Source organism: Glandiceps talaboti, chromosome 10, assembly GCF_964340395.1.
Source record: "Glandiceps talaboti chromosome 10, keGlaTala1.1, whole genome shotgun sequence".
NCBI classification, from domain to species: domain Eukaryota; kingdom Metazoa; phylum Hemichordata; class Enteropneusta; family Spengelidae; genus Glandiceps; species Glandiceps talaboti.
In genome coordinates this window covers 21,870,627-21,885,202 of record NC_135558.1, presented here as the reverse complement: position 1 = coordinate 21,885,202, position 14,576 = coordinate 21,870,627, and the positions used below count along the sequence as shown (strand labels likewise).

General features: G+C 33.9%; 1 protein-coding gene across 3 annotated transcripts in view; it reads right to left on the bottom strand.

Moving 5' to 3' along the window:
• LOC144440566 (endophilin-B1-like) overlaps positions 1-14,576 on the bottom strand; it is a 44,647-nt gene that overhangs the window by 10,020 nt on the left and 20,051 nt on the right. The window contains exons 5-9 of one of the 3 annotated variants that reach the window (XM_078129954.1): positions 9,490-9,582; positions 6,031-6,054; positions 3,809-3,898; positions 2,826-2,926; positions 1,377-1,463 (exon numbers count right to left, since the gene is read on the bottom strand). In XM_078129954.1, the coding sequence (XP_077986080.1) occupies positions 1,406-1,463; positions 2,826-2,926; positions 3,809-3,898; positions 6,031-6,054; positions 9,490-9,582 (366 nt within the window). In that variant the 3' untranslated portion in view covers positions 1,377-1,405. Of the gene's footprint in view, positions 1-1,120; positions 1,278-1,376; positions 1,464-2,825; positions 2,927-3,808; positions 3,899-6,030; positions 6,055-9,489; positions 9,583-14,576 lie in introns of all 3 variants that reach the window. The other 2 variants (XM_078129952.1, XM_078129953.1) reach the window with 2 other exon arrangements.

The window sequence follows — 14,576 nt, the reverse complement described above, 5'->3', positions numbered from 1 at the left end:
TATCATTTTGACTCACAACAACAAATTTGGCTATCATTAGAGGACATACTGGTGAGTACATCATTTCATCTAACATTCCAGTTGCAGCTAGTGCAGCTTTCACATGTACCTTTCACTTCATTTTAATTTGTGAGACGCTCCAGGGAAATGTAAAAAAAAATATCATCAGGACAATGGTAGAATTGTGAAAATATGTTTTGAACAGATCCTGCTTATATTGCCCGAGTCAAAAGATCTGATATTTGATTTGCAACTACTTTCACTGATGAAGATGTGCTGATGAGAGTGACACATGTACATGAACCTATGTCAGAGGCACACGCTATTGTTTTTGTATTTAGTGGTCCTATTGAGTTTATTTAATAATCTTTGCATACAGTCTATCTTTTTATCTCACTTCAAATAAGCAAGTTAACATTACTGATTCAATCTTTATATCGCATAAAGTGTTCATGACCTTTGACCTTGAAATACAAGATGGCAGCCAAACTTGATAAGATTGAAGCAGCTACAGCCCACACCAGAACAATGAGATCTCTGGAACGTTACGGATTGTGTGAATAATACATTGTATATTACTAGATGCAAACATGTAGACGAATTAGTTATTTGGTTCTAGTTTTTAATCATCATGTGAATTTATCTCTGCAAACATTGATTGAAATAAATTTGAAATGTGAAAAGAATTACGATTATACTGAAAGATTTTAGATGGCAAAATATTTTACTAAAACATTACAAACAGAAAATATAGAAATATATCCAAATAAATAGGAAAATAATTGATTGTGAATTTGATATGACTTAAAATGATAGCTGAATATGTAGGTTGATCAAACACAAACTAATGATATAAATTGAAGAAAGCTAAAGCAGCATTAAATTTGCAAAGCTATTGTAGTATATCATATATGGCAGCATGCATTTGAATCATGCTAGGCAGAATAGGCTAGTCAAATCAGATATCTGCATGCATGTACAAACAGCCATCATTCAGATATTCTTTTTAGCAGAATTTGAATGGAAAGTTTGATGGTCATTCCAAGTTTGAAATTGGCCTGGGCAGTCTCTCATTTTTGTTCTGGTCTGGCACTGTACATGCAAATTAATGTTGCAGTACCTCGTCAGCCAGAAGGGAGAGTTCCGAAAGATCAGCTGCATCATAATCATAAAGCACTCTAGCCCTCCGCGTGCCTGTTGGGGGCCTGGCATGGAATGGTGGGGCACTGGGGGTAGATATGTTGACAGAATTTGAGTTATTCCCTGCACCTGGAAGACTGAACAAATGCCAAGACAGCAGGAGAGAGAGAGAGAGATAGAGAGAGAGGGAGGGAGGGAAAGAGAAAAAATGCAATATGAATAAAATTTGTACATACAGATATAATGAAGGCTTTGGGAAACCAAATCACTTGTCAGAAGCTGGAGGGGCTGTAGGAACAGCAGACTCACTTCCTGTGGGCAGACTGAAAGGAATCAAAGATTTGCTTCAGTTAATGGTTATATATGCCATCTCAAAAATTCTAGGTATGTTTGGTTAAGCCTCTTCTAGGTATGTTGGTAAAGACTGTTTCTATATGGTTCGCTCTAAACATGTCAGGTTAGGGTATATATTTGCTTCACATCAATTGTGGCTAGTGTGAATCATGCCTGGAGAGAACCTATTTCTTGATTACTTCACACCTGTTATGTCTGTCTGGTTATGGTAAAACATAGCTCGAGTTATTGCACTTAGTTGAGTAGTCTGCATGCCATCACTAGGTTTTTTTTGACATGGCATCAGTTATAGCTAGTTAACACAAAGTGAAAGAATAGTTGATAGGCTTTCTACAGTCAGTAATTTGGGCAAAAAACTTGAAATGTTTTGTAAATCCTTTCCAGTCCAAAACCAATTGTCAATGTGAAAACTAACTCTTCCACTTATAGTTTGTATCACTTGGTCAAATGACATCACTGTACTTTCCTGTTTTGAATTATACAATATTTTGAGCAAAAACATATGTTAATGTCTTGAAATAAAGGTATTGCTGCTCATGGCATTATCTGCCAAATTGAATCTTCCCATAATTCAGTGAGGTAAGAGGTCACAAGTGGCAGTTATTATAATCTTGTGGAATTACCTTATTCATGTAAATCATTGTAAGAACTGTTTGTATATTGTATACATATACATAACATGTACATATAAAGCTATATATAATAAAATGTTATATTGGAGAATTAATTCAAAGGAAAAATAGTTTCCATGGAAGAGAAAGAAAGCTGTGATAATATGGAGTACATGTACAGGTCTACCCACCACCATTGTTACACCAGTCACTTGGAACATGTAAATAGTTACCTAGGCAACAAAAAGTCTCAAATTGATGTGTCAGTAGAAGTACAGTATATAATTATACATCATTATAAGTATTAGTTAAGCTCAGCAACAACTTTACAATTTTTGGTACTTTTTACTAATTTTGATCTGTTGAAATATAAGCAATTGAAATCTGCAATGGAAAGGTTCAATCACTCACAATAGCTAAATGACCTTATCTGTCACTAGCTGTAATATGTACACTGGCTTGATGTCCATATGTAAACAGTCATTTGACAACAAATTATAAAGTTATAATGTGATGTTGATATTATTTGATCACTAGGCTTAGAATACCACACAATATTAGAAGTAAGTCAAAAGTAAGGACAAGTCTTCATTGAGCACATAGTCCCCCAACTTATAATGCACTAAATAGATAGTATTGTACAACATATAATGCAATGAGAATGAAGAGAAAATTGCATTTTATATTTTGCTTATGGTACACATATTTTAATTGACATACCTGGTTAACTGCTTCTGCAGATCAGCAGTGGTATCAGCACATTGTACATAGTAGTTATGTTGGGCTTCAATGAAATCCTGCAGACATCGCAAGTGATTGGCCTGTAGGTTAGAGATGAAATCATGTGATGAAAATTGGATTGTTCAAATCTGACTGATATGATGGTAACAATTCTAATTTGTACAAATCTGACTGATATGATGGTAACAATTCTAATTTGTACAAATCTGACTGATATGATGGTAACAATTCTAATTTGTACAAATCTGACTGATATGATGGTAACAATTCTAATTTGGACAAATCTGACTGATATGATATTATAATAACAATTCTAATTTGTACAAATCTGACTGATATGATGGTAACAATTCTAATTTGTACAAATCTGACTGATATGATGGTAACAATTCTAATTTGTACAAATCTGACTGATATGATGGTATCAATTCTAATTTGTACAAATCTGACTGATATGATGGTAACAATTCTAATTTGGACAAATCTGACTGATATGATATAACAATTCTAATTTGTACAAATCTGACTGATATGATGGTAACAATTCTAATTTGTACAAATCTGACTGATATGATGGTAACAATTCCAATTTGTACAAATCTGACTGATATGATGGTATCAATTCTAATTTGTACAAATCTGACTGATATGATGGTAACAATTCCAATTTGTACAAATCTGACTGATATGATGGTATCAATTCTAATTTGTACAAATCTGACTGATATGATGGTAACAATTCTAATTTGTACAAATCTGACTGATATGATGGTAACAATTCTAATTTGTACAAATCTGACTGATATGATGGTAACAATTCTAATTTGTACAAATCTGACTGATATGATGGTAACAATTCTAATTTGTACAATTTTCACAGACATGTTGGTATCAATTCTACTTTTTACAAATCTGATTGATACAGTAGCATCAATTCCCATTTTACACACATAGTGACTTACATGGGCACTGCTAACACCTTCAAGGAGCAGCTTGGTAATTTCATACTGTTTATCAAAGTCACTCTGGATCATACGTAACTCCTCTTCTATCTGTAAAGGAAGAAGCACAATTTGTTATTCTCAGAATAGAATAGAAGTACATATCCAGATCTGAAATGTCAGACAACACAATTATACAGACTGTTTCTGAAATTTACAATAAGCATACAAAATCAAAGAAAATGTCTTATGTTCTAAGTATGCTATAGTTGGAAACACTCAGATCAGCTGTTTAGTCTGTTCAGTTAATGACAAAACACAACCTATCAGTTTTTGATAATGGATATTTTGACACTGGTTGGTATATTGGCATGGAGAATTTATAAACACCCCCCCCCCCCCCCACCCCCGGAATAGTATAATTATATTAAATTATATTAACACTTTTGTGAGCAACACATTAGGATCCGACCACTAGTGAAAGTCAAGTGAAGATCACGAGTAATAGTGAAGATCATGTGAGTACTATTAATTGTCATGTGAAGATCGTGTGAGTACTGGTAATTGTCATGTGAAGATCATGTGAGTACTGGTAATTGCCATGTGAAGATCATGTGAGTACACTGGTAATTGCCATGTAAAGATCTTGTGAGTACTAGTAATTGTCATGTGAAGATCATGTGAATATTAGTTATTGTCATGTGAAGATCATGTGAATATTAGTTATTGTCATGTGAAGATCATGTGAGCAATCCAAGCTAAAATTTGTGAGAGTCTAGCAGATATTAATGTATATTATATTGAATCTTAACGTTCACACTGGAAATTGAAAAGTAAGTTGACATACAGGTCTGTTACATTTCTATCATTTAAAGTGATTCATTAGTAAGGGTTTCACATTTCATGTTTTATGCATTTGTCTGGATTGCATAAATTAATAAAATTGCAAATTAATTTCAATTTATAACAATCACATAATAAATCAGGGATGAAAAGAATCGATGGAAATGACCATAAAATAATTTCGGATGATTTTAAGAAAGAACCCTTTATGGCAATGCTCATCAGACCTTAGTCTTGCTGCTAGACGTTCAGGTTTTCTTTCGATGCTATAACTATAAGCGAACGAAGTTCGCATGTGAGGGCTTGCCCGAACAGTCTAGCGAATATCATTTTCAGACTGGACATTCCATTGAGATTACGATAAGCGGTGGGTTGGGCCATATATGCATATATATACTTTAATATATTCAATCACTGCATGCAGGTGTTGACAAACACATTTATGTCATTACTATGTCTTATCAGTTTATGGTAATTGTGTTTGATGAGTGCGTAGATGTTGTCATTCACACATTTTAGTTAACGCATTGGTGGTTATTTTTACAAGCCCCTCCTTAAGATGAATATGCATGAAAATTTAGCTATTGTCCTCTGTTTGTGCTTGTCGCTAATACGGTTCTCTGATTGGCAGTTATTTATATCCTGATGACATTCGCTAGACCTCGGATGTTCCATCCTCGATAGCGTTGTTCGGCTGTGTGTCGTATTTTATCGGAAGAACATCCGAGGGCTAGCTGATAGACTAATCAGACCTTTGAATTGTCAGAACGCGTGAGCCAAAAGAATTCTGATGTATTTTAAATTGATATATTTTTATACATTAGTGAAATAAACTATGTTATGTTATGTTATGTTAATCATACGATGGGAGTTAAGCTTTGAATAATACAAAGTTGATGATTGGCTGATACATGTAATAACATGGTTGATGATTGGCTGATAATAGAGAGTTGATGATTGGCTGGTAATTAAAATGGCCATATGGATGAGGATTGGGTATTTATTTTGGATTTTTAATCTATAAAAGAATTTCATCGTGGCTTCCTACTTGGGAAATCAATGTGAAACAACATTAACAACTAGCTTGTGTGTGTAACTCAATACATTGTATGTACAATAACAAACATTACACACATTTAGTAATCTTTTGCCATTTAATTTATTGAGTTACAAACAAGGACTTGGAATATGTTGTTTCACATTGATTTATTCAAGTAGAAAGACAGGATAAAGTTGTTTTATAAATCCCAAATCCCAAACTAAATATCAAATCCTCATCCATATGGCTACTTTAAGGTTACAGAAAATTGGCTAAAATCAACACCGCAATACATGTACTTGTAGAGCAAGCAATATCTTCAGACTAAAGATGAACACCATTTTAGTGGAAAGTTACTTACTTTATCCATTTCAGAGGGTGAGATCTTTAGAAAGACATGAAGGCAACAAAATGTGAGAGAAAAAGAGATACTTAGGTTCAATGGATCTGTCTATGTAATAATTGTATGTGAGTGATTTTTAATATATGCAATAGATACACAATACAGCTACTCATTGATGATGAAGTGATGAGAACTATGTATGACAAATCATTTCATCTAGGTCTTAGTCTTCCAGCTATGTTTACATTGTTTACATAAATACAATGTACTTGTACACTTTACCACTTTTCATTTTGCAGGTAATTTGATTTGCTGAAGGCCACTTTGTAGCTAGACTGTCCTGTTCTACAGTATAACATGGCTAGTTGTAGCCTGGGATCCATACTGTCCTGTTCTACAGTATAGAATGGCTATTTGTACCCTGGGATCCATACTATCCTATTCTACAGTATAGAATGGCTATTTGTAGCCTGGAATCCATACTGTCCTGTTCTACAGTATAGCATGGCTATTTGTACCCTGGGATCCATACTGTCCTGTTCTACGGTATAGCATGGCTATTTGTACCCTGGGATCCATACTGTCCTGTTCTACAGTATAGCATGGCTATTTGTAGTATGGAATCCATACTGTCCTGTTCTACGGTATAGCATGGCTATTTGTACCCTGGGATCCATACTGTCCTGTTCTACAGTATAGGATGGCTATTTGTAGTATGGAATCCATACTGTCCTGTTCTACAGTATAACATGGCTATTTGTACCCTGGGATCCATACTGTCCTGTTCTACAGTATAGCATGGCTATTTGTAGCCTGGAATCCATGCTGTCCTGTTGTACAGTATAGCATGGCTATTTGTAGCCTGGAATCCATACTGTCCTGTTCTACAGTATAACATGGCTATTTGTAGTATGGAATCCATACTGTCCTGTTCTACAGTATAGCATGGCTATTTGTACCCTGGGATCCATACTGTCCTGTTCTACAGTATAGCATGGCTATTTGTACCCTGGGATCCATACTGTCCTGTTCTACAGTATAGCATGGTTATGTGTACCCTGGGATCCATACTGCCCTGTTCTACAGTATAGCATGGCTATTTGTAGCCTGGAATCCATACTGTCCTGTTGTACAGTATAGCATGGCTATTTGTAGCCTGGAATCCATGCTGTCCTGTTGTACAGTATAGCATGGCTATTTGTAGCCTGGAATCCATACTGTCCTGTTCTATGGTGATTGTTCTCATCATTTCAAACTATAGACAACATGCTGACTACCATGCTTCATTCTACGCATGCAATGAAATGAACACGCATACAATTGCATGATGGATATTTCTTGGAGCAACAATTCATTAACACCTTTACCATGCATCACATTAATATTTTAGTATATGTATAGGGAGGGGGAGGGAAATAAATGGAAGGAATGGGATGAAGGTTAGTGGATGGAACGACATATACACATACAAATGTACATCTAAGTAACTACCATTAGTTTGGTATCTACGTACTACCATCACCATGGTAACAACTACAAGGATGATTTATCAGCTGGTAAACATGACAAGAAATGCATTCTGACTATTGTTAGATAACATATTTGATACCATAGAAATAATGTATGCAATGTTTGGTGTATAGATCTATTGTTTATATGATTATCATAAAGGCATATGTCACAAGGTTGTTGGATGTTTCTAAGGTTTTATTTGTGCTGAAAACAAATCAACTGTTATCCACATTTATTGTACTATATTTATGTTATAGGTATACATGTAGAAAAGTTAGGTAAAAATAAGTGAAACTTTATAAATACTGCCTTTATACCATGACAGAAGTTGTTCTCTACCTTACCACTAGAGGGAGCAATTTACTAGAAAATTAATGTCTATCACAACACTAGAGGGGGCAATGTAGTTGCAAATGATCTACATGAAGCTGGAACCATTGCAATGCATGAACACACACAGCAACTACAAATACCAAAGTTGGTCTAAGGTATAAGCTCCTTTCCTTTGACATACAAACTTTATGTGAAATTATTGGATGTGGGCTTATTTGTACTACAATCCAAACACTGGTCAGGAATAGATCTTTGAATAACTATAAGCCACTTTCCTTTGTAATAGTAAAATGAAATCATTGGACATGGGCTTATACTTCCTAACCAACTTTGGATAAAACCTTCAATTATGGAAATGAACAGACACATTAAAAATGGCTTGATAAGGATGCAGAGAGGGTAAACATGAAATTGAAAACTGAATGACAGTGGAAAACAGATTGAGACAGCAATCATATATTAATATCAGACATCACAGAAAATCAGACATCACAACACAATATCAGACATCACACACAGTATCAGACATCATCACACAATATCAGACATCATCACAGAATATCAGACACCATCACACAATATCAGACATCATCACACAATATCAGACATCATCACACAATATCAGACATCACACAATATCAGACACCATCACAGAATATCAGACACCATCACACAATATCAGACATCATCACACAATATCAGACATCATCACACAATATCAGACATCACACAATATCAGACACCATCACAGAATATCAGACAATATCAGACATCATCACACAATATCAGACATCATCACACAATATCAGACATCACACAATATCAGACACCATCACAGAATATCAGACACCATCAGAGAATATCAGACATCATCACAGAATATCAGACATCATCACACAATATCAGACATCACACAATATCAGACATCACAGAATATCAGACATCACAGAATATCAGACACCATCACAGAATATCAGACACCATCACAGAATATTAGACACCATCACAGAATATCAGACATCACAGAATATCAGACACCATCACAGAATATCAGACATCACAGAATATCAGACACCATCACAGAATATCAGACACCATCACAGAATATCAGACATCACACAATATCAGACATCACAGAATATCAGACATCACAGAATATCAGACACCATCACAGAATATCAGACATCATCACACAATATCAGACACCATCACAGAATATCAGACATCACAGAATATCAGACACCATCACAGAATATCAGACACCATCACAGAATATCAGACACCATCACAGAATATCAGACATCACAGAATATCAGACACCATCACAGAATATCAGACACCATCACAGAATATCAGACATCACAGAATATCAGACATCACAGAATATCAGACACCATCATCACAGAATATCAGACACCATCACACAATATCAGACACCATTACAGAATATCAGACATCAAACAATATCAGACACCATCACAGAATATTAGACACCATCACAGAATATCAGACACCATCACACAATATCAGACACCATCACAGAATATCAGATACCATCACACAATATCAGACATCACACAATATCAGACACCATCACAGAATATCAGACACCATCACACAATATCACTTTACCTTTGCTTTGTTCTCATCTGATTTGGCTTTTCTCAATTTTGTCTTGGCAGCATCCAGATCAAGACGTTTGTTCTCTAAGATTTTCCGTTCCTTCTGAAAAATAAAAAAATATCCTCATCATAAGTAAAGTTAATGCAAGCTTGTACTTAGTTCAAAATGATAGCGATTTGATTGTGGACAATTTAACAGTAAAGAACAGACACAAATATCAAACTAAGCAAGGATAAAACTTAATGTTTCCATTTTATTTGGCTATCTCTTTCCTCAGGTGACAAAAGTAAAACAGTATCCATATATTGAAGGTGATACAAATTATGTTTGTGATAGGGAGTCTAACCCTATTACTAGATAATATATAAAACAGTATCCATATATTGAAGGTGATACAAATTATGTTTGTGACAGAGAGTCTAACCCTATTACTAGATAATATATAAAACAGTATCCATATATTGATGGTGACACAAATTATGTTTGTGACAGGGAGTCTAACCCTATTACTAGATAATATATAAAACAGTATCCATATATTGAAGGTGACACAAATTATGTTTGTGACAGGGAGTCTAACCCTATTACTAGATAATATATAAAACAGTATCCATATATTGAAGGTGATACAAATTATGTTTGTGACAGGGAGTCTAACCCTATTACTAGATAATATATAAAACAGTATCCATATATTGAAGGTGATACAAATTATGTTTGTGACAGGGAGTCTAACCCTATTACTAGATAATATATAAAACAGTATCCATATATTGAAGGTGACACAAATTATGTTTGTGACAGGGAGTCTAACCCTATTACTAGATAATATATAAAACAGTATCCATATATTGAAGGTGACACAAATTATGTTTGTGACAGGGAGTCTAACCCTATTACTAGATAATATATAAAACAGTATCCATATATTGAAGGTGACACAAATTATGTTTGTGACAGGGAGTCTAACCCTATTACTACATAATAGAATCCTAACCATAAATAATAACACCTTAGTCTGAATATCATTAAATATATCTATTGTAAAGTTGGTCACACCTTTCCCGGTTCTTGTTTTTGTCAAAATTAACCTAGCTATGATCAGTAACAGTAGTTGACATACAAGGTATTCCTAAGACTAGCATGGGGTAAGGAAATATTCGAATACATGTACATTTTACTCTGTTCTAACAAAAGTTCTGACAACATCCACATTTGGACAAAGGTGCTAACATTCTAACAGCATCAATCATGTTCCAAGAAAGGTTCTGTCGATAACTACAAACTGTACTGTGTTATTTCTAAACATCTATAACATAACTTTACTGGCTGGGTATCATACAGTGGAATATTTCTCTCTCTAATTTCTAAATTGCTACCATTCCTTTGAAAATCCAGCCAATAGAAACATGTAATAAATCTATACAAACTAGATATTTTATATCAATAACATCAAATATACACACCAAGGACATCATGTATATACAGACCAGATCAAATGAGGATGGATGACTTCAAATTATTATATATTTTTTAACTAACCTAGGGGGTCTTTATAGCCCAAGACATTATTATGATGTGATGGCAGTTTTATTCATCATATCTGTAATACCTTACTACTAATACTGGTGTACATATTAACATGAATAAATATCACTTCTCACATGTCAAACTACAAATATTCAATATAATATTGATAATTCTGTAAAAAAAGTTCACTGAATTGTGCCAACTGCATTTTATATTTTACACTACATTTAGTTATATGTTGGCATTATTGTCAATGAATACATTGGCTTTAACAGCAATTTAGTTCCACACCTAGTGTAATTGACCTGTATGTGTTCGTAACATATTGTCAGTCATATCATTTACACTACTTCTATTTTCATATTCAAGCATTTCAATGTGTGTGTTGGTGAATAGAATTTAAATCAACACAGCTTGTATTTATATATCCAATCCTAATTAATGTAACAATTAATAGGCACAAACTGAAAGCCTTGTGGTTGTCTATAAAGTCAGCATAATTGACAACTTTTCCCCTAATAGATATTACATGTAAATAATACTTTGATGCATAAATATTGAATATTTTATTTTCACTCCTTATCAGTCTAGTTCCATACAATACAGCTGTTGGCAGTAACATTACTAATATGTGCTTCATATAAACAAAGAATCATGAGCTGCTACCAAAGACTGTATCTTAATTACTGTCCTAATATTCGTCTTACACTGTTACAGTTACAATTTTAAAGAATTAATGTGTCTAAGATATCTTGAACTACCACGGGTTTTCAATTCCATACAAACCCAGATTTTGTGCAGTGTACAACACCCTCACATTAATAATCTAATTGTGATGAAAATTAACAACGTAATACCAAATACAGGATACATAATTAAGACTAATGATAATTTCTAGAAGGTTTTTTTCTATTTTTCAACATCTGACTCACCTAATCAGACTATTTGCAACAGTTGGCATACATGCAATAGGACAGAATGAGATGAACACATAATTCTAAACCACCAACAATTGTAATAACAACCCTGGAAATGCCTGTATTTATTGACATGCAAACTAATTATTCACCATCATGTGACCCTGTCACAAGGTGATGTGACTCATGTTCCAGGGTACCTCGTAACCTTGGTAACAAACTACAGTAACAGACTCCAGTCAGCTGTTGCATTTTGGCTGACAAATAAAATAAGTGTAAATACAAAAGCCTTTTTTGAGCTTTTTGTTAATTCCAGTTTTTTAAAATATACACTAAACCTTGACTGGAAAGTGCTCAGTCGTTCTAATTAGTTGAATTATCCATCTACTAGTACAGATAATACTGGGTACATTGGTTTGATATCTGTAGTACAGTCTGATAACATGTCTTGACCATTTACTTAATTGTAAATTGCCAGAAAATTACAAATTTGAATGATACTGAACAGAGTTGAAATGATCAGTGATTACTTCTAAGGTAAGCAAGTATAACAAGATCAAGTTGAAAATAATCAAATCCTAGTTCAAGTTCAAACAAATATCCTTCAATTAATAAAAATAAGTCAATTGTTGGTCGACGGTCCATTACAAATCCATTACCGATACAATAGCGTGAATGCTAGTACAATGTTCTGTTATAGTAATCCTATCTGAATGGCAGTAATTTCAAAATTAACACAATTTTAGGAATTTGTGCTCAGGATCTTGAGGCAAACAATGTTGGTCATCTCTGTATTTTTGTCATTCTCAAGTAGAGTTCTGATGATTTATCCAAGCCAGTGAAACCACAAATACGACAAAAATTGTCTCAATGTAAATGTACATCAAATTGTCAAGGAAAAGATAAAATCACCTTCACATAGTTATAGGAATCATGTCTGCTGAGTTAGTAGCAGCATCTACCACTGCACCAAGCATGGCATACATGTACCTGTAGTAAAGTGTTGTTAGGTATTATGACCTATATAGAACCCAATGGCTGCAATAATTTATCCTTACTCATGACTTTGATGTGTTTATGAGTGCCTTAGTCACAGGTTCCTTTTTTGCCTACAAACATCATAAGAAACCATGAAGTGAGTAGATGTTTGGAACATTGGTGTGCCATGTTTAAAATTTATCCAAGTACCCCCATGACAACTGACACAGAGAATTTCACATCAAAAATTTCATGTTCTACTATTTTCAAACAAATCTTGAAGGAAGAGGGGTTTTATTTTGAAATGATAGTTCACTTTCTTTACAAAACATTGTTGTTATGGCGATAAAATAATGTGCAATTTTCCTTTGACAGATTTTGAATGATAATATGAGTAACTACTCTGAAACACTGAGGTTCATTACAGCATTACTCTGGAAAACTCTGAGGTTAATTATGGCATTACGCTGGAAAACTCTGAGGTTAATTATGGCATTACTCTGGAAAACTCTGAGGTTAATTATGGCATTACTCTGGAAAACTCTGAGGTTAATTATGGCATTACTCTGGAAAACTCTGAGGTTAATTATGGCATTACTCTGGAAAACTCTGAGGTTAATTATGGCATTACTCTGGAAAACTGAGGTTAATCATGGCATTACTCTGGAAAACTCTGAGGCAATTATGGCATTACTCTGGAAAACTCACAAGTGAATAAAATTACATGTCAAAGAACATAACATTCCTCAACTGTACTTAATAAACTTTATTAATTATACAGGGACCAAAAGTTGAATATTAGCCTGACAATCAATGAGAGATGACAAGGGTGAACTAATACATACATGTACATGTAGCATCAATGAGAGATGAAAAGGGTGAACTAATACATACATGTACATGTAGCACATAAAAGCAATTTATGAAAATATTTGATCCAGTTACAGCTGGATTTTAACTACATATTAACAGAATGTACAATATGTATACATATACTAATGAAAGGAACGGACCATATTGGGATACATACACTTTCAGTTCATATGATAAGAATTTTAATTAAACATACTTGCAATATTTCTTTTTGTTTCTTTCAGTAATTTCTTTCAAATATAATATTAGCCTGACTTCAATTATTTTCAGAAACCTATAAACGTACCACAATTAGTATTTTTTCAATTCTAATCATAAATTAATCACTGGTTCATACCATAGTATGACAGTTACCCTCTAGGGATGGTACCAGCATCTTGTCCATAATTTCATGATCTGACAGGCCTGAATAAAAAGTCACTAATATTATCACATCAATATTTAACAAGTGTCTATGTGGGCTTTGATGACTATAATGCCCATATTTGGGAGTGTCTGTTACTAGCTGTATAACTTAGTCAAAATATCCATATTTGGGAGTGGGTGTTAGCTGTATATTAAACTTAGTCCAAATATCCATATTGGGAGTCTATGTAACTTTGTTAGTTGTACATTGTTGATTCTAAAATTTCAACTTCTATTTCAAACATTTGTACAGTGACCCCTGACATTTTTTTTCTTGATTTTAACTCAGAATGTGTTGGAATTTTCTTGAACAGAGTCACAGCAAAACTTTAAAGAATTTCATGTCGCCTTTACTTACATTTATAGTTTTCATGTCTCCTTTACTTACATTGA